Below are 25387 nucleotides of genomic sequence, written 5' to 3'. Positions count from 1 at the left end.
GACTCCGCCCTTGTCTGTGTGAAAGACGGTTTCCAATCAACAGCTGTGCCTCATGCAGAACTGCTTTTACGAGAAAAAAAGAGGTCCTTGCTCTTTTTCTAGATTTATTCCCGCCTGCAGAAAAAGTCTCGTGAGCTCTCTGATCTTACACGCAGCAGCATTAAGGATTGATGATGAGCATGTACTTTCGGAGCCCATTTTCTTTTTTCGGTCCAGCTTATGATGGAAAAGCGCATTGTCCCGTCTCAAGTGGAAGATGATCGCTAATATAAATATATTTAGGATGTAGTGAGTTTGCCTTTCGGGATGGGGTGGCTGTCAAGATCATTGATCTGCTCTTCCGTCAGCTGTCGTTTTCTTATTCTCTCAAGGCTTCATCATTTTTCACGATCGTTTTGCATTTATTCACGGCACGTCGGTCGGATACGCAATGCATCGAAATTCGATTTCCTGTTAGGCTATAAAAAGAACAAGCTTCTTCGTTTCGATGCGCCCTTTCCCAATCTGTGACAACACAACAAAATGCTTATCACCATTTTCCCACAATGTCCGCAGTGAGTTTTTTTGCGTCAGGGGGGTGTTTATAGCTACACAACATCTTTGTGTGACACACACAAAAGAGTCGGTGGTTTCTGGTAGCCATACGGATGATGTCACATCCTTTCTGTTGTTCACCACTCTGCTGCAACGTCCATGACACAAAGGCAATCCTCCCAGAACGCTGGGTGTGGTTGAAGAGCTAGAAAGTCATTAGTTCCAGCGTTGATTTTGATAATCTAGAAACAAAACAAAAAATGAATTGCTATTATCTGCAATGGACCAGATAAAATATTTAGAGAATTATTTTTTGAAAAAAAAAAGAATTATGTTTAATCTCTATAAAAAATCCGCTAGATGGCTGCACATTCTTCGATCTAGTTTTGTACTTTTTATTGTTTTAAAAGATTCCCGGACGTGAACAAAAAGAAAAAAAGAACGTCAATTGTTTTGCTATTTCCTTCATACGCATATCAATAACATATAGATAACTAAAAGCTTTTTTTTTTTATGACGAAAGATGGAACGAATCCAACCGACCAGCGGGAGAGCGTTTAGCCAGCAGGGTATGATATATGCGCCAACTAAAAAAGAATGTTTATAAGAAAGACGGAATAGGTGGGCGCGGAACACGAACTCTCACGGGACGAAAATGGCCCGAGTCCACAATCTTTTGCATTTCGCAACGCTTTACTCTCTCTCCCGCGGACGGTTGTAATTTCCATTTGGCTGGAGGAGGTTCTTCTTCTTCAAACCAGAAGTAAGAAGAAAAATAAGTTGAAAACTAGACACGAATTTTTTGTTGTTGTTGGTAGCTTGTATACGCAATCCAAAGATCGTGAAGAGCTTTAATTTTTTTTGGCAGCGCGTTGGCATTATCACTACAGCGCGGGAATGAGCGTGACATAGCTCAACACATCTTCCCCACCTTTACGGATTACAGATTGGCTCTCAGTAAAACATCTTTCCGAAACAAAGAACATCCAAGCGGGAATTTTTTCGAATTCAAAGTTAGTGTGTCCAGGATAAATAAGCCGACACGAAATAACATTCGTCGCTATGCACAACACAAAGCGTTCAAACATGTAAGGTAACAAAAAAGAGAAACATTCTTTTTCTCCTGTATGAACGGGAAAAATAGTTTGGAAAAAAGACAAGAATTTTTTATGTTGAAAATAAAACGAAAATCCTCCCGCATCTACTCGTCTTTAGCGTGCCAAATCGGTCATAAAAACAACAAAAAAAAGGAGAGGTGGTTATAGACAGAGAATTTGTACGCCATTTTGTCGATGACGCCATTGTTGCTTAAGAAAATTCCGAAAAAAAGAAGCTTAATGTTGTTTTGCTTTTGGTCAGCGTTGCTTGCAACGACATTCACGAACGAAGAAGTCTGGTCACGCATTAAAATACAACAGCTTTAAATAAAAGGTTTTTTTTTTCTTTAACAGAATATTGAGAAATCTGAAAGGAGTGGCATCTGTTGCATTAAACAATTTAGAAAAAGAAAAAATAACAACGCGCAATGTCGTTGTTGCATTGGCAATCTGAAACCCCCGCACCCACCCACTAAACAGCAGTGAAGAGTGAACAGGTTGCACGCATCGTGTAGATTTACGACTGCGTGTTACAGCGGCGCGGGACTGACAGCAAAAATATTTTAAAGAGGAAAGTCCTATTAGATTTCTTTTTTTTTTTTTCAGAATTCGGGTTTGTGACAAATGGAGGCGTCTGACGCAAAGAAAGTTTTCTATTTTATTTGCAGCTTTTGTTAAAGCTCTAGTAGAGGATTAACAAAAGTATTATTAAAAGTTTTTTCATTGCCCACTCTTCTATTCAACTAGAGATACACACGGCCGTTGCAGAAATTCATGAATTGCTGAACTCAAGTTGTCGGTTATTTTTTTGTGTGGTTTTTCAGTACTATGGCAACCGAAAAAGGTACTCAGAAGCAATCGCGTAGGTTGCTAATAAACGATGATTTTCATTTTATCATGTCTTTTGAAATGAAATTTTTTTCGTGAAGCTTTTTGAAAAATGATCTTCAACGCCATCTGTTATGGCGATGTACGACTACGATGGCCACCACGTACGCGTAATTTTGGCTGTTGCAGAAATATGTGTTGTATTGAATACAAGTATATCCTGAGTATATCATAATATATCATTGTTAATATATGGAATTTTTCAAGCTGAAGGCTAACCGAACGGAACCAATTGTTATGCATGGAAATGGCAGATGGTAACCAAACAACTATAAAATAGGGGTGATTGAATACTCCCCATGCTCCCTTTATTTCGTGTGTCCCTTTCTCTTTTTTTTTTGTCTGTCTGTTACCTTTTCAATGGGACACACACAGACACAGTGTGGCGGGTGGGGGGAATTTTGGCGCCGCTTTCGTTCCCTAACAAGCGTCTGCAGTTGGCTCTAGGCTCGCTAGACTCACACTCACACAAAGGGACCGTAGCTAAGGCAACCAAACCAAGGGCAGAAGGGGAAGTGGAAAGTCTAGTGCAACAAAAACGCGTCGAAATGTCAATATGGCGAAAGCCAAGTTTCCAGGTAAACCTCAGAAAACGTCTCAAATTACTCGTTTAAGAGTTAGTACAAACGGTAATGGCAGTGCGAATGATTCTTCGAGATTCGCAGCACAACAGGCAGCCTATGGTTTGAAACTGTTCTATCAACATTTCGCTGCTGACGATGAGGTAAGTCGCTCCCGCCCTTTTGCTTCCTGTATTCTTACACCAGCGGCCTTGTAATAAAACACCGTGGATAGAGTCGTGTAACCTTGGCCGCGTTTTTATTCTAGTCCAGCACAACTAAAATACTATTGTTTATTTTCATTACAGGATAATGATGATTTTATTGGTTTCGAAAAAGTTGGGGAAAACTTCAGACCACACTTCCAACCTGGAACTACGCAGACAAAACTACTCGGAAAGTGTCACATAGTGAATCACAAACCTCCAGAAACTGTGCTTTGTGATCCCCACCCAGACGTTTTGAAACATGCTGTGAATGTGCCTGCTTTACCAGTTGTGCTCAGTCAAGATCAGACGCAGTTGGTCTCAAATCGACGATTGGATGATTTACCTCGGGACAGAACATCTTTAGTGAACTGGAAAAACAGTGAATTGCCATGTAATCAACAACTTGAAAAGGTAGCTGATGGAAAAAGGCTTGAGAAAAAGCTTCAAGAAAAGGCATTGAAGCAAGTGCAGTCCTTAAAAGCTGTGTCTGCTCCCAAAATCCCTATCTTCCCTAAGATTGGCAAAGAAGACCAAAATGGAAAAAGGGATTCCAGTGAAGAAAGTGAAAGATGCCACAAATCTCGGCCCAGTGCTACAAACAAAACCCAGAGTCAAGTTGGAGAGGAAAGTGCCGAGCAAGGTATCATATTGTGGAAATTATTCACTCTAAGTTTATTTAAACACCATAACTTGCATGACAGAGAAAAATCGAATCAAGAGAGAAATTGAAAGGTATACTACTATCATGACAAATGATGTAGTGGATCCAAAGCAGGCGGCTGTTGAAAAGAAAAAGAGTAGAAGGCAACAAAGTCCGTGTGGAGAGGTAGATAAAGCAGAAAAGCTTAGAGATAAAATTCAGCAGCTTCTTCGAAAACAATGGGAATCCAGATTACAGCTTGTAGATGTCAAGACTGAAACTCAAGTTCCAATAGAAAGGTGAGCATTTTATCGAGTTACAATTGGCCTTTTTTACTCAGTTTTCGGTGTTGTCTTTCAGCAAAACGGAGACTCAAGAAAATCGTGCAAGCTCGCTGTCTGTATCTTCTTCATCGTCATCCTCAGAAGATGACCTCTTTTACAAGCGTAGGAGGATGAATAGCAACAGCAGTAGTAGCAGTAGTGCCCGAAAGAGTAAAATTATTCTTCGCAAGGCCCGCCTACAGTTGAATCAAAAACTATTGAAACAGCTGCGCCAGCCTTCCAGGTATAATCAAATTGAAAGACGTTCAATGAAAATAATTAATTGGCCATCATTTCATGATTATTCCAGGTTGCAACAGTTGGTAGAACCAAAGCCTGAACCAGCGGAATCACAAAAAATCGTTCAACCTAGTTCGACATCGATTCTTCGACCGGCTCAGCTGGTATTAAAAACAGCAACGAACCCAGTGCCACGCGTCCCAGCGTTACCAAAGGAACTGACGACTAAGTTGCCTAAAGTCCGAAATCCTTCGCCACCCAAGTATGACGTTTGTAATCTTATTATCGACCGCTTTCTGATGTCTAACCTTTTTCACAAATAATCCTTCTTACAGATCCAACTGCATCCAAAGGGCAAGCGAAACGACTGTTACCAATCCCTTGGGATGTGCATTCGTCATGGAACAAAGCGACAGTAAAGGAATACCAGGGACAGTCGTTTGCGGAGTCTGTGGGGCTGTTCGACGCTACTCTTTTATTCTTCAGGCGCGCAAATTTGGTACCTTCAGTTGCGAGCCGTGCCGCAAATTTATCTCCCGCGTGCTTCGCGCCAGGGTGCCTGTCAAGTGCGCTGTCGGCAGCGGCCACTGTATCCAGCCTCCAGTGCATCGATGGAATACTTCTTTTCCTCCCGAAGAAAAGCCAAGTATGCTTATTAATTGTGGTTCAGGAAGCACTTCCATTTCATAATTCCCATTGATCACTATCTTCGTCAGATGGTGAAGTGATGACAGCCCGTTGCAAAGCCTGTTGGCTGAAACTCGCCCTTACTGGATTTCAAATGCGAGAGGCTGATCATGACGATCTACGGAAGCTGCTTCCAGCTTTCATGCAGGACGCAATTCCTTTAGCTAGTGACCGTCCTACTGTCATACATTGGGCTCCTAATCGAGGGCAAATGATACGGATGAAGTCAAACCCTTCCGCAACTCCTAATGTAATGTCATATCAAATTTCTTATTTCATTTTTTCATTTATATTCATGTGAATTTATTAATAGGTGCCTGCAACATCTACCTTACCTACGGTTCCGGCTGCACCAAAAATAAAGAAGAAACCCAATGCATCGAAAAAAGGTAAACATTGATTGCTTATACTTTTTGAGACAACGACACAAGTACCTGTGTACCTGGAACTAAACAATTCGCAGCCGCCTTCCTTACGACGTGCCACTAAACAGACGAGAAACGAATGTATTTCTGTCTCACGAGCCCACCTCGCCTTAGTCACTAAGAAACTTAAGTGGGTGTAATTTGCAACACGTTGCTTTTTCTCAGCTGAGCATTGTCCTGGTTCTAGAACCAGAGAGAAGAGTGGCGGTGGCGGCTCGACGACGGAAATCCATTCGGGACCCAGGGTGAAGCACGTGTGTCGGAGCGCGGTTGTCGCCCGCGCGCAACCTCGGGCGACATTTGATGATGGAGATTCGGATCGTTCGGCTTCCAAGCAATGCGGTATGGGAATTCTGATTGAATAGAATACTTATACAGTGAAATGATTGAGTATCTAATCTGTTAGATCTACCGTGTGATTGCTGTTCTTTGCCAGATTCTGGGCCACTCAAACTCGCGACGTTCGACGTTGCACCGTTAGTATTTTGGTTTTGTTCCCATTCGTTTAGATTCAAAGATTGTTCTTGGACGATTACAGGATATTGGCAAACGGATCTAGCGCTGCAAAGAATTCTTCAAAACTTTCTCGGTCAACGGACCGAAAAAACTCTTTGAGCTCCCCGGCCATGCCTCTAACCACTTCTCAGGGGGAGCGATCTCGCGTCACCTTTCGCGATGACGTCAAACTGGGATCCAACCAACGAGTTGGACTCATGACTTCTGCTGTTCGGGCTTGGCAACAGCAGGATCTCAGCCGAACTAAAAATTCTCAAGTGAATTTCGCACAATTTAAATATTTTATTGAATTTTTTTATTTAATATAGCCGTATTTCTCTATGTGTCTAGTTTCGCTGCATGACGTCCGGTTCGGCGGGACGTAAGCCGGCGAAGCTTGTACCAAAGGGCGTACTCTTGCCGGATCTCTGGGAACACTACGATGCGGATCGTGTGTGGGACCAAGGATTCGCCATGTGCTGCTCCCAGCTTAGCATGACATCACCATTGTGTTTCCTGTGCGGCAGCTCAGGAAGAAACGAACTAGTCTGCTGCTCCAGTTGCTGCGAATCTTTTCATCCGTTTTGCGTGGCCGACAGCGCTCCTTTGTCCGTCTCGGCTCCAGATTGCCATCACTGGGACAGGGAAGCTGTCGCTTGTCGTATTGAAGAAGACGGAATCGAATCGTGCTCTGGAATTGTGGAAAAAGGCGAAACAGCTATTTCAGCCGTCACCAATACTCTTGGAGCACCTTGGATCTGCTTGAATTGTGTCGTGTGCCAAATTTGCAGTTCAAGTTCCGGACAAAGAATGGTTTGCTCTAGCTGTTCTCATGCCTATCACTGGTCTTGTCTCGGTCCAGCTCATCCATCTAGCAAAAGGAAGCGAAGAGCCAAATGGCAGTGCTTTGCATGTTCTCGAGTGGAGGTTTGCAAAACTCGTGTAGCTGTTCATTCAGAATATTTTAATTAAACATTTGTTTGTTTTTTAATTGTAGGAAAAGTTCTGCCCATTATGCTTCAAATGTCACACAAGTCGCCAAATGAAGATGGAGTGTAATTGCTGTGGAACGTGGGTTCATGCAGAATGCGAACAACTTTCTGATGAAGATTTCCGCTTCCTTTGCACGACAACAAATGTTGAATATGTCTGCAGTCTTTGCTCTCCAGACAAAAACTGGAAAAATGATTTGCTTCGCTGCGCTAATGGATTGCTTCGCGAAGCTCTAGCAAAAATTGCTGATACGCAAACAACCCCCTCCTCGAATATATTCGAAGCCATTAACGATAAATTGATACGGAACGAATATCGAGATTGTGCTGAATTCTGCTCGGATCTCCGCCAGCTTGCCGACAAACTAAGCTTAACAGAGTCCAGCATTTTTTCACTAATACCTTGGATGGAATCTAAACAAAAGGAAATAGTTCCACGACCAAAAATCTCCATTACGGCCAAGGTATGCTACTATAACTACAGATTTCGATAATTATGTAAATAATACTGATGTTTTTAATTCTAGGTGGAATACGATGCAGAATCTGACATTCGTTTATGCGCTTTGTGTCATGGTCGAGGGGAAGGTCCAGCAGCTGCAGAGGGGCGTCTTTTGTATTGTGGCAGTGATATATGGTGTCATATCAATTGTGCACTATGGTCCAACGAAGTCTTTGAAGAAGTGGATGGGGCGCTTCAGAATGTTTTTGATGCGCTTGCCAGAGGCAGTGGCTCTCGTTGCAAACATTGCCATGCCAAAGGTGCAACAGTGAACTGTTGCGTCCGTGGATGTCAAATCTCTTTGCATTTCCCGTGTTGCTTACAACCAGACACGGAAGTAACTCTGCTCGAAGGCAAGCGTCTTATTTGCAGCCAGCATGCAAAGGAACAATCCAATAAAAACCTTGTCCCCCATCCGCCAAATTTTGAAGTGGCTCGTTGCGTCTATGTTGATCTGGGGGCTGAATCAAAACGAATCAAACCTTGCGCTCCTCGTGATATTCGAGTTGTTATTGGATCTCTGTCCATCTCATCTATCGGGCAGCTACGGACTGACGTTTCGGGTGAAAACTCGGCATTGACGCCAGTGGGTTTTGAATGTCAACGAAGATACTGGTCTGTCAAAGAGCCATGGAAAGTTGTATCTTACACCTTGAAGACAATTTACATCCCCAGTAAGTTCAGAAGGAAATGAAATTCTTGGACACATATTTCACACGTATTTCTTTTATCCTTAGGTTCAGTTGACGGAAAAGATTTGGAAACCAACGTCACAGTGAGCCATGAAGAGGACGATGTCATCATGGCGGAATCGGGACTCAACCTGGCAGAACTCGATACTCAAGATGATCGTGAATTGATTCACATGGTCTTGGAAGATGCCAACTTCGAGCAGGAACTGGAAGGTGGACCTAACGCAAGTGTAGCAATGAGTGGAACACCTAACGAATTAAGAGATTCTGGCTTCTACTCTGACGCTGGAGAAGTGTCGCCTAGTCCGACCGAAGACAATGCTCTTGAAGCCTGGCTAGCCGATCCGGAACATGCCGTCATCTTCCTCGATTCAGCCTTGTTAGCTTCACTTGACATAGAATCTGATCCTGCTGTTCCAAAACCATCAACGTTTTCTGGCACTGCGGTAGACGAAACACGTACACAGCCGAACAACAATTATCCACAGTTACCTGAAGTGAATACTCCGCCCAAAAGGAATTTGAGAAATAGGCGTCTGAGTTACACGCAATGGAGAAAGATGCGATTACAGAATCGCAATGACAAGCGTATTGTCCCAGCGTGAGTACAATGACGATTGTTGTTTTACACATTCTTAGTTAATGAATTTCTAATATCATTTTAGGACTGTGAAATCTTCTAGTATTCAAACTGGAGAAAGATCATCAAATTTAGATTGGAATGGCAATGAATCTGAATGGAACAGTGTCAATAGCAATAACTTGTTAGCCAGCATCAAAGTATCGCCATTATCCCATAACGATGTTCTGAAGAAAGTGAATTCAGACGTTCCATGGCATCGGAAAGGCTCGTCGGGCAATATCCTTCAACTAGATGGAGCAGCCGATTCTTCCGATACTGAACCGGAGAAAACAGTTGTTGTGAAACAAGAAAACATGATCGATGAGGAACCAGTGAAATGCCGCCGATGTCGGCGGTCCTATCGAACATTGCAGAGTTTCAATAAACACGTGGAAAGTTGCGTTGAAATGCTGAGTAGTAGTAGCGAAGGTGAAGAGGAAAGCGAAGAAGACGTCATCCCAGTGAAACCGAAACTAGAACCAGTGGAACCCGATGCTCATATTTCGATCCCTATTCAATTTCAAGCTAAAGAAGAACCAATGGATCATGTAACAGAGGCAGAGATCATTCAATCTCAGCCGGAAAACGATCCAATTCAAGTTCCTGTCGTCAATTCATCCTCTCAGGGCCAAAAGGCGATCGAACCCGCGAAATCCGTTAATCAGCCGGTGCCTTCAAAACCTCCAGGAAGCGTTAAACCTCGGTACCAAAAACGTCGATTCCGGCCTGTTGTCAACGCTATTCCTCCTAGAACGTTGGCCATCCGACAACCTCATCCACCCGCTCCTACCGGATTGCAAAATGTCCGTTTCACCGTACCAGCTCCATCACCAATACCCGCATCCTATCAGATGACACTTCAATCTCCTCCTCCGCCAGTATTGTACGTCACGCGACCAGAATTGAACAACCCTTCCAATTCAGGTGTGCAGTGTAGCTTCATCTCGCAACCTTCATTGAACGTACCTCAGCAACACTACATCATTATGCCACCATCAATGGAGCAAACGTTCGTACAAGCCAATTCATGTTCCATACCCACATTATCTTCTTCCGGCCTGACCTTGAATCAGCAGACTTCAAGTCCCGTCGTGCAATACTTGGGAGCAATACCTTCGCACATGTTGTCGACTTTAGGAATTATGACGACTAACGTGGGTGTTACCAACTACACCACCATACCCTCTCTTTCTTCCCTTCTCCAGAATCAGCACGCTCAAGTTCCGTGGGAGACGTCTAATCAGATCGTCATCCTCCCCCAACAACCTTTACTTTCATTTAATTTACCTTCGGTATCATTGCAACCCGCTTCCCAGTTATCACCTTCCATTGCAACCATACAGCTAAGTCCAGCAGTAGCCAAGGATACAAATCCGCCAGTGGCAAAGAAAACATTATCCCCAAAAGTAGTCAATGAATTAACTACTAAACCCGTCGTCGATGGAACTGAACCTAAACAACCTATTCCTACGCAAGAAACCACGAAAAAAGAAAATTCTAAAGCTCCTAACGAACTGGACGTATTGAAAGAGGATCAAAAGAGGCTTGTTCTTCCTTTAAATAATAACATTATAGAAGATGTTCCAGCTGTAGATGGAAAACCTCCCAAACCGACTTATAGCTATCGTTCGGCAATGGGAGGTAAGAAACCTGCCCGTGTAATTACACCTGTGGGAAGTGAAGCTAAAGAGGACCCGCCATTAATTGTCCAACAACTGAAAGTTGTGGCTCATCCTAGCGCACCTGAAAAGGCAACTCGTACATTTCATTTGAAAGCTTCCACTGATCAACAAGAGCGCCTCTCAATAACGGAGGCAATGGTAGAAATGGTAGCTTCTCAAATGACTGAAGCAACATCTGAATTGCCAAACAAACTTGCTGATATCAGCGACGTTTTTGCCACGCCACCTGCCTCCTCCGAACCGCCAATTCTTCCATCCGACATGGATGCTGAACCTGTATCTTGGCCTGTTATTGACTCGACTCTGCCGGCCGAAGAACAAAAATCAGCACCCGAAAATGGAACGAAGAAAGAAGCCCATATTGTTTACGAACTCGTTTCAGACGATGGTTTCTACGCCCGATCCAACTCCCTCTCGGCCGTTTGGCAAAAGCTGCTGGACGCTGTCCAAGATGCCAGATTAGCTTTGAAGATGGAGCCGCTTTATAATGGATGTACAAAGAGCATGGATGAACGCAATCTCCATCTAACTGGCCTACACCATCACGCTGTCATCAATCTGTTGGAGCAATTACCCAACGCAGATCAATTCCCTGGCTATACCTTCCGTTATCGTGCCAATAGGGATCGTGAGTCGGTTGAAAAATTGATTACTGGGTCCACTTTTGGCTGCGTCCGGGCAGCTCCATTTAACGGGAGAGTGCCATATGACATGTTTGGCTGGTTGGCCTCTCAGTATCGTCCCAAGCCTCAACTATCAGTCAGGGCCGCTGCCGAACAAGATGGAGCTCAACAGCCAGCTGCTGGACGACGTGTCACTAATTTTGAATTATTGCCCATGACGGTCCGTTTCAAGCATTTACGCCAAGTAGCTAAAACGTCTGTTGGTGTTTATCGATCACATATCCACGGTCGTGGATTATTCTGCAAACGAGACATTGAGGTAAAAGACTTTATCAAAGCATATATTGTCCTTGGTTGATTTAGAAAATCTTGTTTGATTTACAGAGCGGCGAAATGGTTGTCGAGTACGCAGGCCAAGTCATCCGGTCCGTGCTGTGTGACAAACGAGAAAAGGAGTACGAGGCCAAAGGAATGGGCTGCTACATGTTTCGAGTTGACGAACAAACTGTGGTAGACGCCACGGTTCACGGGAATGCGGCCCGCTTCATCAATCACTCTTGCGAGGTATGTGTAGCTATATTTTATCGTGTAGAGCTGCTTAATCCTCTCTAACGTCGAAATGGCCTTTTCTTGTTTCTGTAGCCCAACTGCTATTCGAGAATCGTCGACATATTTGGCAAGAAGCACATTATCATCTTTGCCCTAAGGCGAATCCATCGCGGAGAAGAGTTGACATACGACTACAAATTCCCGCTGGAGGACGTCAAGATACCGTGCACCTGTGGCTCGCGCAAGTGCCGGAAATACCTCAACTGATTGTGGTGCCCGCTGAACCACAACGGGAGTCGGTCAGTCCCGACCCCTAGATGGCAGCTCCAAGTGCTTAGCGGCGTCTTTGTGAGGGGGGAGAAACGAGTCGGAAGCAATTTTTCCTTTGCTTCTTATCTCTTTATCTCGTTTCGTTGGGGGGAAGAAAAATGCCATCCGCATTCTGCTCTCTGCCTCCTCATTTCTACCCTCTTCTTAAAAATTATATCTAATCCTCCCACATAGAAGAAACGCATTTTTTTTTTTTTTAGAGAGAAGAAAAACGTAAAAACGACGTTTTAAACAGCTTTTTTAAACCCTTGTCTTTATTCTATATATGGATCGTTTCTTTCGGATTCAGGTTTATACCGGTGGAGCCCAATTTGAATTAAAGATTATGATGGATGATTACAGTAGTCAAATTGGGATCGTGCGTGGAACCGAAAAGAAACGAAAACGACAACAATGAAAGAAACGTGTGTGACATCCAATGTAAAAAAAACTTATCTCTTGTTTATCCCCACCCTCTCGATTTAAACTAAAATTGCGTGTGCATGGATTTTTCAGTGACAAAAAAAAGAAGGGAAACTCACAGCCTTTTTAAAATATAAAAGTAGAAATTCTGGGCTAATTGTGATATTAGATGACGAAGAGGCAAACGACATTGAAGTGTGCATGCGTGTTAATGTACTAGGGAAAGTGTGCCCGCGTTCAAGGTGATTAGGGTGGGGATAGAATTGTTTTGGCAATGGGATGAAAAAAAAATAGTGGAAAGTGATCTACGTAGTTTTTAATCAGCGTCACAATTTTCGTGAAGCCTTATTTCTTAAAAAAAAAAGAAAAGCATAAAAAAAAAGAAAAAAACATGCAGCTCGTTATTAAAATTCTGTCGCTTTTGATTATCTCTCTATGCTCGATAGTTCAAAAAAGAAATCATCACAGAACAAGCATAATACCCACAATGCTTTAATGTCATTTTAACTTTTTTATTTCTTCTTAAAGCTGAAACGACGCGAATTCTTTTAAATCGTGTGTGCTTTGTTTGAACCCATATTATTTGTATCCCCCCATTTTTCAGAAAGCCTTAACAAAGGTGTATTATTTCGATTTTTATCTTTGTCTACCAAACTCAACAACAAAAAAATCAGCTTTATAGATTTTAGTTTAAAGAAAAAAATAAATGATTGGTGTCTTTAAAAAAAGTTTATCGCCTTTATTTTCATTTTGGTTTTTTCTAGCAGCCGACAAATAGTTGAACAGCTGATGGCGCCATTAAAAAAACACATTAACCAAATTTTCGAAAAGAAATATTTTCTTAAATACAAAATTTTCACTACGTCAAAACAATTTAAATAATTTATATTTATTTTTTTTTTTCGTTAGAAAAAAACCTATTAAGTTAAAAAAACAAAACAAAAAAAAAACATAACTTTTCATAACCGGATGTCGATGGGTGATAATAAGATCAAATGCAACGTCGTTGGGCCACGCGCGAAACAAAACACACACGTCTTAACCCAGGGGTTCGGCAGGTTTCAGTCTTTTGATGGTGTCGAACAGTCACGCCACAAACTCGTGTATTCAAAAATATTTAAGACATCCGTGCTCACCGATCGTTGATGAAACGATACACAAACTCCATAACTAGTGAACTAAAAGTTGGAGAACACGAGAAAAGGATGGTCACTTGTGATGACTTGTTTTTAGTTCAAGTGCTCCCAGACATGCCATGTGAGATTTCGTCCATTTCCTTCAGCACGTCCCGGCCCACAATTAACACAGGTACGTGCAGTTTTTTTGTTGTAAACTAAATGACCATCTCTGGAAAACCTCCTCGTGTTCTTGCCAATGACGCCATAGCTATTTCTCCTTTTTTTTAAATTTTTTTCTCGAACCACGTCAGCCATTTTTTTGCCCCTACTTGCCTCTGCTGATTTGTTACCGACTCTCGAACGTTTTTTTTTCTCTTCCCATTCGGGATGATGGAAAACGTGTTTGTTACACGTCTTTTTTTTCACGCTGTTTTCTATACATGAGATGACTTACTAGATGTCATTAATTCTCGATTTAAAGACGTATATAAAATGTGATTTGTGAAGCAATGAAATAATGTCCAGATGAGGGTTGTAGGTGTCCACGAGGCCGTAAAGCAAATAGAATTTCCACGTCTCTTTTAATCTAACCATATGTTGCCCCAGTGTCGTCCAGTCACTTGGCTGTTGCGTGCGTCGTATATTATTATTACTTCTCTTTTGTGTGTGTGCCAAGCTGTCGGCTATTTACTTATTTGCTTGAATGTGAGTCAGAAATGAGGGTAGCCGAGATGAACGTATATATCTCCACCGGCCATTTTCAAATATTTGCCTCTGATTGTATCTTACACGTATTGCACTTAGTTTATCATTTGTTTGCACAGTTGTGCTGCATGACGCTCTCTTCGTGCGTTAGTCTTTTGTTGTCTTACGCTCTTGGCGCCATTTTTCCCCTGCACAGTCATCTGATCCATTTAGGCCCCGAACTGTTAATTGCTTTTTTTTCCCCACTGATTTATCGTCTCAGCGGTAACTGCAGTCGACATAAATTTCATAATCTTGTTATCCGATTATTGTTTGTAGAAAAAAAAAATCAACCGCTGATTTTTTTTCTCTCACAATTTTTTTTTTTATTTCCAAGGCGATTATTGGTTCTCTTTTGATCCGTAACTGTGGGGGGGCCTTAGAAGATGAGACGGGAAATCGGAAACCGTTGACGTCCATCAGTAAGTCAATAGCTCAAGTTAATCAATCCTCAAAGCCCCGTCACTCACAAATCGTCTAAAGGTTTTTTCGTCCGTGTTATATAAGAATAGGATTTATTGAATATTATAATCTCTTTCCTGACGAGCGAGCACTCCGTGATGCGTATCTTGATTTCTCCGACCATTTCTGTTGCATTCAGCCCATGCACAGATATGGATTCAATTTCGATGATGATGGCGTGCGTTGGATATGGAGCTACCGGCCGGCTGCTGCTGCTGGAAAACTGAAACTTCAGCATCCCTTTTTAGCTGTGTGTATGTGTAAGAGCGTCGTCCCCCCTCCACCCACTACTACATCTGTATGTAAATGAAGTATGTGTGCTGTATATAATTAAGTTAAGTGAACTTGTCGTGGGTTAAGGGTGTTTTTGGGGAAGGGGACTGTGTCCACGGTTGTGGCACAGCTTTATATTTTTGGTTTGGGAAAAGAAATAGGAAAATGTGAAAAGGCGATGAATTCGTGCCAGTTCCGTGTGACTGAGCATTTGGCCACTTAATCCCCAAGCTGGAAAAACTTTTCCAACCCCCCCCCCCCCCTTTCCATCCAAAAACCCTACAGCACATCGTTCTTCTTTTCTTTCCATTTCGCTTTGCCTATCAGCACCAAAAGAAGAGTCGAAAGCTCCTTTTTAAAATAAAAATTCGAAATTGTCTTCAATCTTACAGCCCCCCACTTAAAAAAAGAATTTTTTTTTTATTTTCAAATCCGAAAAGAGAAAAAAAAAAGTCGCATCCTCGTTCGAAAGTAATCCTCGTTGCTTGGTAATTCAGCACGCACGCCCTTGCTTCTTTTAGAACTCTCAGATCAAAGCTTTTAGCACGACTGGGATAAAATCCTTTTCCCGACAAACTTAGCACACACTCGTTTGGATAGCGATTGAATAGAGTGGGTAGAACTTAAGCGAAAGAGAAGACCCTCTTAGTCACCTTTTTCTTGCCCCGCTTTTATGATCATTTTCATATTTTGTGAGATGGATCCCATATATCCAGAAAAGGGAATATACCCGGAACTGTGTTTGGTGACGGAACAGCGACAGCAGCTACGAAAATAATAAGCCCAACATTGTGGTGTATATAGGGCCAGATGGCCTGCCCCCCCCCCCCCTTCTTTCGGCCCATCCATCTACATCAATCGTACATTCATTTATATTCCCCGCAACTACGTGGTAGATATAAACTAGGCACTTTTAACCGCCAACACATCGTTTTCTAGCTCTTTTTTTTTTTACCAGGGGGTTTCTTAATGGAACTTGTGATGAGACCTGTGCGGGTCTTAAGAGCAAAAATAAAAGGAGCTATATAGCTTTCACGAGCAAGCCTCTTTGGGATGATGGAAACCCCCCCCCCCCCCCTCTCTCTCTGAAAAGCTCACGTAGATAAATCAACGCCCGACTCATTTTTCTGGGTCTGTTACCTCTTTTTTTTCTTTTAATGGAAGAGACGCGCACACACAAAAAAAATTCTTTTTTTCCGCTGCCCGCGTCTTTTCTTGTCTCCGTCGTCGTGTTGTTTCACTTTTTTTTTTGTTGTTGTGTCGCTGCATCTTTCAGCTGAGGTCATTTTCAACAGCTCACGATATCATGGAGTCACGCTTCACACACAACGAGAAAAGAAAAACAACTCGTCGTGTGCTCTGTTGTTATTCTTTGATGCAAAGCTTTTTCTTTTTATTTCGGATGAGGTTCTTTTAGACTCGGGCGTTCCATCAAAACTGAAGAAACGTTTTCTTTTCTTTTTTTTTTCGAAAAAAAAAGGGAACGTCAAGGAAATGTCGAAAACATTTCCCTTGCGCTTTCAAACAACAATAGCTAGTGATATTGTTATTACATGTAGTCGGATAAAAGGTGTAGGGAAATCCATGATACCAATAATTCTGAAATTGTTTTGCAGTAAAAAAGAAAAATGAAATTCTTTTTTTTTAAGGCGATGCCTTTTCTTTATTCAAGATGATAACTATTAAAAAAAAGTAATTCCGTGAAAATCGAACAGGTGTGTAGGAAAAAGGAAATTTCTTTTAAAAAGGGGCTGAGCACATTGGTTTTCTCGTCCCTATATATATATATATAAAAAAAAAGTTAGTTTGGTAAAAAGGCGTTCACACCAAGAAACACCCTGTAACCCCATTTGGACTCCTTGTGCGTGGAACATGTGTTGCCTCAGCCAGAAAAAAACTTTTTTATTATTGTGTTTTGTGATTTAGCTTTGAGCTTTCGCTTTTGATCCCTTTTTTGGATGTCCCCCCCCCCCCGCCCCTTCTACTCTTTTCGATTGTTGAGCCGTATGTGTAACACACGTGCTCCGGTATCACCCGATCTGGAACAAATTAGATATAAGTGGTTATATCATCGGGCTGCTGTACACGGGGAAAACCTCTTTTTTTTCTCTCTCTAAACATCTAGACAGATCGGCAAGGGGGGAGAAATACGAGATACGGACTGCGTACAGCTCAAAACCTATAATAAAGCACCGAAAAACTTTTTTGATGCCAATCTTTTTTTTTTTTTTTTCTGCTTTGAAAGGAGAGCAAAGGGAACGCCCTAAATATCGCTATATTTCGTACAAAGAGATAGAGAGCTACCCCAACTCTCATCATCACGGTTCAATCCATTTAGACAGCAGCGCAGTTGTGTTCATTGAGCCCGCAGATATATCCTGTCTAGCTTAACTACTGTACACACTAACTATCCGCCAGGCATTTTTTTTTGTTCAATTTTTTTTTTTTTTTTTTTTTTTTTTGTTGCTTAACCCCCTCATCATCTTTATTCAAAAAAAAAAAAAAAACCGGCTCCGGGACAACTGACAATCAACGCTTACAGCATCCCCCCTCTCCCTCGTGCACGATTCGCTATGATCGCTTAGCCTCGCTTCATTTCATTTGAATGAACCTCAAATCCAGCCAATCGCTACGCAGCAACGTTCACGGTTCCCTTTAAATATCTGTCTCTACCCTCCGTTGCGCTGGACTACTTTACGACTGATTTATACAGTAAATATTCGTTTCTCCCTCTTCTTTTTTGCTGTTCCCGACAGAAAGCTAAGGCGAAATTGGGGAGGGGGGGGGGAGCAAAAAAGAAAAGACGAGATTGGATTATTGGCTGGAATGATGAGCCCCACCCTCGCGCAGGAGAAGAACGGGGGGGGATAAAAATGCGATGGCGTCTAAAAGGAAATGAGAGTGGCGTGTTCATTCTCCATATTGCCAATTCCACCACAATTCACAGTGGTTCGTCTGACCAATATAGCACTGGAGAAAAAGAAACGATTTCCCTATAAGGTTTTTGGTTTTTCTCCATCCTTTATAGGCATTTTATACGACAATTCAAACGGCTTGTACTCGTCCCATATTATACGGACGACTAACATGGACCGTGTTCGCCATAGTGTAATTGCATCTGGCATATCCATAGCTGAATGTAATAATATAAAGAGGAGACCCTATTTTTTTTTTCTTTTCCCTTTCCTGTATACATTTTGTTTACTTTTTTTTTTATATACATGTTTCCTGTCCGCATGAATGGGTGATTTATCACGCCGTAGGCCGTATATATCAATCCATATAGACACACACACACACACGCCATGTGGGAAATAAAAACGAAAAAGAAAGGGAATTTTTTTTTGTTATTATTTTTATTTCCGAAAGTGGAAATAAAAATCTTAAAAAAAAAGACCCCCCTCCCTTTCGTTCTTTTTTCTTGCCCATTTTTATGGATATAAATATCTAAAGCAAAACGAAAGAGGAACACGCATTTATCTATTGTTCACAAAGCTTTTACACGTATCAAATGCCACTCTCAAAAAACTATATTTCCAGCTTGTTTTTTTATTATTTTTGTTTGCTGTCCGCTTTTTTTTAATAGTCTACTCTAGTCGTGTGTTTAGATGCCCGTCAGCATAGGTTTTGTTTTTAATCCTATTGTTTGTTTTTTTTCTGTTGGGATTGGAGTTGACGGGCCGACACTATCAAAGTAAACCACGAAGAGAGGAAGTCGGCGAGTAGCGACCCATTGTTTATGTTTCATCAGTTCTTCTTTACCTTTTTGATGCTTGTCGTAGATACTGCAACTCCACAATCGTGAAGGCTTTTTTTTTTTTTTTTAAAGACACATCAAACGTCTCTGTTTAGAAGGTCTACATAGCGTGGGTTATTATAGACACAAGAAAGATAGAGCTATGGGAAATATCATTGGCAGATAAAAAGAAAAGAGCCACGGGTTGGGTTAACAAAGCGAGAGCTTCTTATCTCTCCCTGTGTGTGTGTGTGTGGGGGGGGGAGGGGGGTAGAAACAAGCAGTTTGAAGAAAAAAAAGGTATTTTTTTTTTTAACCTTAAAAGCTGTTTGCTACTCCTGAGAAATGTTTGTTTGATGGGGGGGAGAGAAAGATAACGAAAAAAAAAACCAAGTCAGGAAAGAGTCATTTCTTCATTGTCGGCCCTTGTCAAGTCGACCTCTAAGAAGCAAAAGTCTTTACTGATAAGTTAAACGCGCGCCGGCCCCAACCGTAGTCTTTACCTGCTGGCTTTTTTTTTTTTGTACCAACAGCAGCCACCCTTCACAAAATGAAGACGTTAGTACAGACGGTGGGGGGGGGGGGGAGGAAGTTAACAGGTATCCACAACCAGATGTGTTGAGAGCGCTTCTCCCATTGTAGCCGGGTTGATAACACATTGTATTTTTTTGTTCCGTTTTTTAAATTAGAAACCACAAAACAACAACACGTTGGGGTAGTTTGAAGTGTAGCACGGCAGAATATTGGGGCATTTTCAACTTTAGGCTCCATCTAATTTCCGTTTGTTTTCTCTAACACAAAGGGCAAACAAAAAAGAAAAATTGAGTCGGTGTTTTGACCGCATTACTCAAACCGGACAAAAAGCATCCCACCCAATCAGAAAAGGAATAAAAAAAAAATCTTTAAAAAGGCAAGAAAAGAAAAGAGGGGCATTTTTCACGCCATTTGCGTATACGAACGACTGGCAGACTGAAAAATGGCTTTTGCGTTCAGGACTTGATCGTCGGGGGTCCCTTTTTTCTCTTTCTCAGCGTCTTTTGTTTTGAGCATTTCTTTCTCATGTCTTTTTCGGACAGATACACCACAAGGAATTTTTCCCCGTCGCCTAGAAAACAAAAAAAACAAAACAAAAAATGCTTAGTTTACCAAAAACAATGGGTAAATATACGTACCCGATGCTACACGTACGCCTTTCGATGTTTTCATTTTTGTTGACGTTGATAAATTTAACACAATACGCGTTTCTCTACTAGGATATGAGATAGGGACTTTTTTGGCCGTTTTCCTGCGTTTAGAAAAAAAAAATGTCGCTGAAGTTTATTATTATTGGGAAAAGAAAAGACAGCGTTTCAATGCAAACAACGTGCCGTTTTGCATATTTCACGCGTCACGTCGCCAACAGGCAAAAAGAAAAGGACACAATAATGTAAGGAAAATCGCTATTATCGATGAATGTGCTGTGTCGTACAGCCGAAAAGGACAAACTTTTTCTTCGTGAAATTTCAAAGTCATCGTTCGACTCGTTTTCTTTTTTTCTTTTTTTTTCGTACGTAGAATTGTTAAAAAAAAAAAAAAAAAAAAAGATAAGAAATGTATAACTAACAGTCAGATATTTATATTTTAGTTGTATCATTCGTTTGTGCATTTCTCTCTTTACACAGCCAACCCTACAATCACCGAGCTTAGATAATCTTTTATTCATAATAGAGAGAGCCTGAATAGTTTGCGTCGAAGGGGAGACCTACGTAGACGGGGTTGTAAGGAACTGTTTAATTAACATAAAGAGAGGGATATATGGCTGTGGTCTTGTCTTCTTTTTTTTTTTTTTTTAAATCCCTCAATTCTTTCCCTACACCTTCTCTATTCTTCCACAAGAACTTAAATACCCATTTTTTTTCTAGCTTCTTTTTCGTTTCTTTTTTAAAACATCTCTCCCCCCCGCAAAAACATGCCTAGTAATGAGGCCAATAACATTGACGTCTTACTGTCAGGAATACCTCGAACGTCCGACTTAAGTCGAATTGTTGGGGGTCCCCTAAGAACCGCACAGGTACATCACAGAGAAATCCGCCCAACTTGTGTGTGTTGTTTTGGTCGGCCATCTCATTGATGCCCATCATCTTTCTTCTTCTTCTTTTTTTTTTTTGTGGTGCATAGGCCTAAACATAATAGATTCTTTCTGTTTTCTACTAGGAGGAGATGAAGTGGAGGGCGCGCGTAGAAACAATCTATTCACATCGATCTCCACTCGATCATCAAAGAGAAAATGCGATAGAAATGCGTTGGAGAAGAGAGGACCCCCCTTCAATAGTTGGACACAACCCACCACCGCCCCAACAACAATAACATGTGCACTGACATGTACCAGAGTAACAGGAAAAAAAAAAGGTAAGAAAATGTCTGACCAACTTGCGCTACACATGATCGAACGTGCAACTAAATAGAATGTCATACTTTTTTCTTTGTGCAGTATTGTTACGAATACTACTGACTGGGCGGTAGTTTTTAAAAAAACTTTGGGGTGGAGGGAGATGATACCGACATATTCCGTGTCTAACATGTATAACATTCACCGTTTCTATTCATTTTGGCGTGGGGAGGAAGATAATCTTTTATACGTGCGCGTAGCCATTCAGAATGCGTCTATACAAGGGGGATTGCGTGGGGTAACACGACGTGTCAGTTCGTATGAATATCCAACAGTTGTCACATGGCTAGAAATGTGTGTTACAGCCTTTGATTTTTTTTTCTTCTTCTTCTTCTTTTGTCAACGTCTCCTACCCCCGTGTTACCTCGAAAAAACATCCGAACGATGACGGCCAAAGTATTTTTTTTTTTTTTCTTCAAGTTGTTGAAAATGTACATATCCCTTTTTTTTATTCTTCTTCTCTGTCCACTAAAAAGCAAAAATATTATTATTTTTTTTTTATCCAATGGGGGTAGGAAAGGTTTTAAAAAAAAAAAGATGTACGTACACTTTTGTGTTGGGTAACTTGACAAAAGATGAAATGTCCTTAAAGATGTTTCTTTTAAGAAAAAGAAAAAAGGATGCGGGGAATTTTTTTTCCGGAATCAGGAAGATAAAGTCCTCAAGAGTCGCGGTGGGCGCACGTCGAGAGCTCCCACGAAGACATCAACAAAGTTATTTCATCATTTTTTTTTTTTTCTTTCCTCCGTTGCCCCTCTTGAATCTCTCTCCCCCCCCTTCTCTCTCTACACATTTCCTTCTTTTCTGACCTCCCTGAATACGTAGCTTTTTTTTTTCGACATTATCTACGGAATAGAAATCCCGCTGTGTGGCCACATTTCGACAAGTCAAAAGGTTCCTACGTTAATGAACATATCTGTCAGTGAGTTTCTCTCTCTCGGCCGAGAAAACAAGCAAGGAAAAAAAGATCATCAGCTGTGTGGGCCGCCCTATTCCACTACCTGGCTGTATATTTCTTCTGGGGGGTACACACACACGCGCGCGTCTTCTCTCTTATACTACACTATGTAGACAATAATAATCTCATGAGCGATATATAGACAACTCAACAGCGTTCTTCAGGGGAGGTTTTTTTTCTTCTTCTTCTTTAGACCAGTTGGGGGGAGGGCGGTGTGTGTGTGGAGTTGGTGTGGCCCTTCTTCATGACCACCACCTTGATTTTTTCGCTGAAGGTAAAAACGATAAGAAGCTGCTCGACCCTCCACCAACGTTGGTGGTGCCCCTTTTATTTTTTTTTTTTATATTTTCCCTATCCATTGTAACGTGTACACATAAGAAAAGGCCGGACCGTACAGAACCGGACAATCGATTATAACATGGGAAAACGTATGTTCGAACAAGAAGGAAAGATATTTTTTTTTCTTTTGAGGAATGAGAGGTGGAAGAATTCTTTTTTTTTTTTTTTTTTTCATATTATTATTTTATTATTACGCCTTTTGTGTTTAGGAATCTTTTCTCTTTCCTTTATTCCGGCCAATAGATTCCATCAAAAGGGAAATGAAAGGAGACAAAACACAAAAAAAAAAAGGTTCGATTTCGTCACAGACACCACAAGCCAAAAAAAAAAAAAAAAAAAAGTGAAAGAGACCCACCGCGCGATAGAGAAATGCAGCTCGCAACAAACAGCTGCTTTTCAAAAGTCTAAATTGTTCGAAAGAAAAGGAGAAACAGACGCGTTGTGTGCGTAGCTTCTGGGCTAGGCGCTTTGGTTTAGAGGCCCCCCTCGTTCCATTCCATCTTAATAAACAGCTATAAATATATGCCGCCGCTTTTCACTTTTCCCTTCGGTGGAATATGGGCATGTAGGAATCATCAGATAGCCGAGAGGCATCCGCTGTTCCGTCACATCGAAAAGAAACGAGAACAAAAAAAAAACCGTTTTCTTGCGGCAGGCGTGTGCAACTCTCGGAATATTTTTCCATAATTTTCAGCGAAACCGAAGAAGAATCTGTCAAAAGAGAGATGTGGCACTGTCGGGCCTCTTTACCGTTTAGGTTATCACTGACATGATTTTAGCAGCTGCGGTTGACATTTCGAACGTTTTTTCTTCGTCTAAAAACAGAAGGGGGGCGCGATCGCATTTTCCAAACAAAAATCGTAAGTGCTCCTGGGCTGGCTGTTACTTTCACATAACCGCGCGCTAGGGAATCTGGAAAAAAAAACCCCGCATACAAGCCAACGCCCCTACTCGAACATGCCCTCGTAGAAAAAAAAAAATAATATTCTGCTTAGGAGTCATCGGTAAAATTCTTTTTTTTTTTAGTGAGACGGACGACACATTCCCTCCCCTTCGCTACACTTGAAGCTTCTTCCTCCTTTTTTTTTTTTTTTTTTTTTTTTGACAATTTTCGTTTAAATGAGAGGGAATGCACAGCCGCTTTTGTGTCCACCTCCTCACTTGACGAGAGTTAAGCTCCTTATATTTATGCGGTCCATTGCTCGGCTCTTTTCTTCAAAATCTGTTTATTATTTCCCATTTTTTTTTTTTTCACTTGCTGGCCGTGCTCGTCGAAATATTATCTTCTAGCAGAGATCTCTCGAAGAGTCAAGAAAGCGGAAGAAGAGACACAAAGTCACGTCTTTTTTTTTTTTTTCTTCTTCCAGACTACGCGGGGACAAGAGAAAAAAAGGACGTAGGTAGAGAGGGGGTGGGTTTCAAAAAGAAACGTGCATTAGCATGTTAGCGTTAGCTTTCTTTATCCCAAAAGGCAACTTTGTTGTTAGCATTGCGTCTCGTTATGATAACTAAGAGAAAAAAAAAAAAAAAAAAAAGAGAGAATCACCGCTCGGGAAAAACAATTGAAGAGCTGCACTCAGCCCACTGGGGGGGAAATAATAATCATAACGACATTTTTCCATCGCTGTTTTGTCGTCCATGTCGTGATGAACCACACACAGATCAAAGAAGAAGGAGAAAACTCAGTGACCGTTTCCTGACGACGTTTTCTTTTTTTTGGGAAAAGAAAAAGGACCGAACTCTGCACGATTTCTTGAGTGGCAATAAGAGAACTGTGTCCGTCTAGGTCGTAATAGGCTAAACAACATCGAAAAAAGGAATAGGCTTTTTTTTTTTTTTTTTTTTGGAAGAAAAAAGAAGGGGGATGTTATTTATTTATTATTTTTTTTTGTTTAGTTTACGAGCTATTAAACATCGGAGCGTGAATCAATCCACCTCGTATATATATAATAATGACCTCCCAGCTCCACAGCCGCATTGCCACGGGGCATGCAGTCTGTACACAAGAAAAGATCTCCCACGATTAATAACCTAAAAGATATATCAAAAGCTCACCCGGCGGGGACCACCCTCAAACGTCTATACGCAATAGCATTTTCTTCCACACTACGCGTATCGGTATAGACAGTAGGCAAACTCTCTTTTTTAAATTCTTACCTTTGCATACAATGTCCATTTTTTTTTTCCCCTCTCTCTTTATTCGATTAACCGAGTTGGCCTTTTACGCATTTATTTTCTCATGCGCAATTTTTGGGTTCGTTAGCAGCCAGTGCGTGTTTGTATCATAACACGAGCTATTCATTAGACCGATCGATGGTTACAACAACAACAATTGATGGATTGTCTGATTAATCTTTTTTTTTTTTTCTTTTCTTTTTACGCAGATCTGCCATCGTGACTTGATGAATTGAAACGACGACGTCGGCGCTGGTGGTTTTCTACTTCGGTACGTTAAAAAACATTCTTTTATTTCGACTTGTTGTTTCTTTGACTTGGGTGGTGGTGGTGGAAGAACTTGGTCGTGATTCGATTCTAGCGTGATGTCGGCATCAATAGATCTCCTTCTATTCTATTCGGCAAAACTCGTTGTACAATTGAAACGAGGAAGGGAGGGGGGGGGGACAAAAGGAAAGAAAGAATTCCCTTTTTTTTGGCCTACACAATACGTTTATTGACCGACGCCGACTAATTCATTTAAGAGAATCACTTCTCGGAAGAAAAGAGGACCCACAGCACGAGGCGGCCATGTACAGCGCAGAATAGAACCCATGTGAATGGTTTGTTGGCACCGAAACATGGGGGGAATGTGTTCATATTTGCTTATTTTCATTTTGTTC

The 25387-nt window shown here is 41.5% G+C and overlaps 1 protein-coding gene and 1 long non-coding RNA gene across 2 annotated transcripts; both read left to right on the top strand.

The window, feature by feature from the left end:
- Positions 1-2908: 2908 nt before the first annotated feature.
- Positions 2909-13220, top strand: LOC130695945 (histone-lysine N-methyltransferase trithorax-like). The gene is made up of 18 exons (XM_057519016.2): positions 2909-3243; positions 3388-3928; positions 3990-4227; positions 4289-4495; positions 4562-4753; positions 4827-5137; positions 5208-5428; positions 5492-5567; positions 5769-5945; positions 6010-6079; positions 6142-6376; positions 6450-7025; positions 7096-7554; positions 7618-8266; positions 8330-8885; positions 8950-11530; positions 11596-11775; positions 11854-13220. Exons 1-18 carry the CDS (start codon positions 3076-3078, stop codon positions 12025-12027), a joined length of 7611 nt encoding a protein of 2536 aa, XP_057374999.1. The 5' UTR covers positions 2909-3075; the 3' UTR covers positions 12028-13220.
- Positions 13221-13492: 272 nt separating this feature from the next.
- LOC130695955 (uncharacterized) lies at positions 13493-24997 on the top strand. Its single transcript, XR_009002515.2, has 3 exons — positions 13493-13804; positions 21022-21213; positions 24935-24997. It is a non-coding gene; the product is annotated as an uncharacterized LOC130695955 (long non-coding RNA).
- The last annotated feature ends 390 nt before the right edge of the window (positions 24998-25387 follow it).

Source organism: Daphnia carinata, chromosome 10 (genome assembly GCF_022539665.2).
Source record: "Daphnia carinata strain CSIRO-1 chromosome 10, CSIRO_AGI_Dcar_HiC_V3, whole genome shotgun sequence".
In the NCBI taxonomy this organism is placed as follows: Eukaryota; Metazoa; Arthropoda; class Branchiopoda; order Diplostraca; family Daphniidae; genus Daphnia; species Daphnia carinata.
This window is presented reverse-complemented; position numbering and strand designations above follow the sequence as displayed.

What these genes read in the sequence shown, in the direction of transcription:
- LOC130695945 (XM_057519016.2), top strand. Translation starts at nt 3,076, where the DNA reads ATGGCGAAAGCCAAGTTTCCAGGTAAACCTCAGAAAACGTCTCAAATT. An exon ending in ACCCTTCCGCAACTCCTAAT is followed by an intron (nt 5,429 to 5,491) that starts GTAATGTCATAT and finishes ATTTATTAATAG; the next exon opens with GTGCCTGCAACATCTACCTT. An exon ending in GACAAGCGTATTGTCCCAGC is followed by an intron (nt 8,886 to 8,949) that starts GTGAGTACAATG and finishes ATATCATTTTAG; the next exon opens with GACTGTGAAATCTTCTAGTA.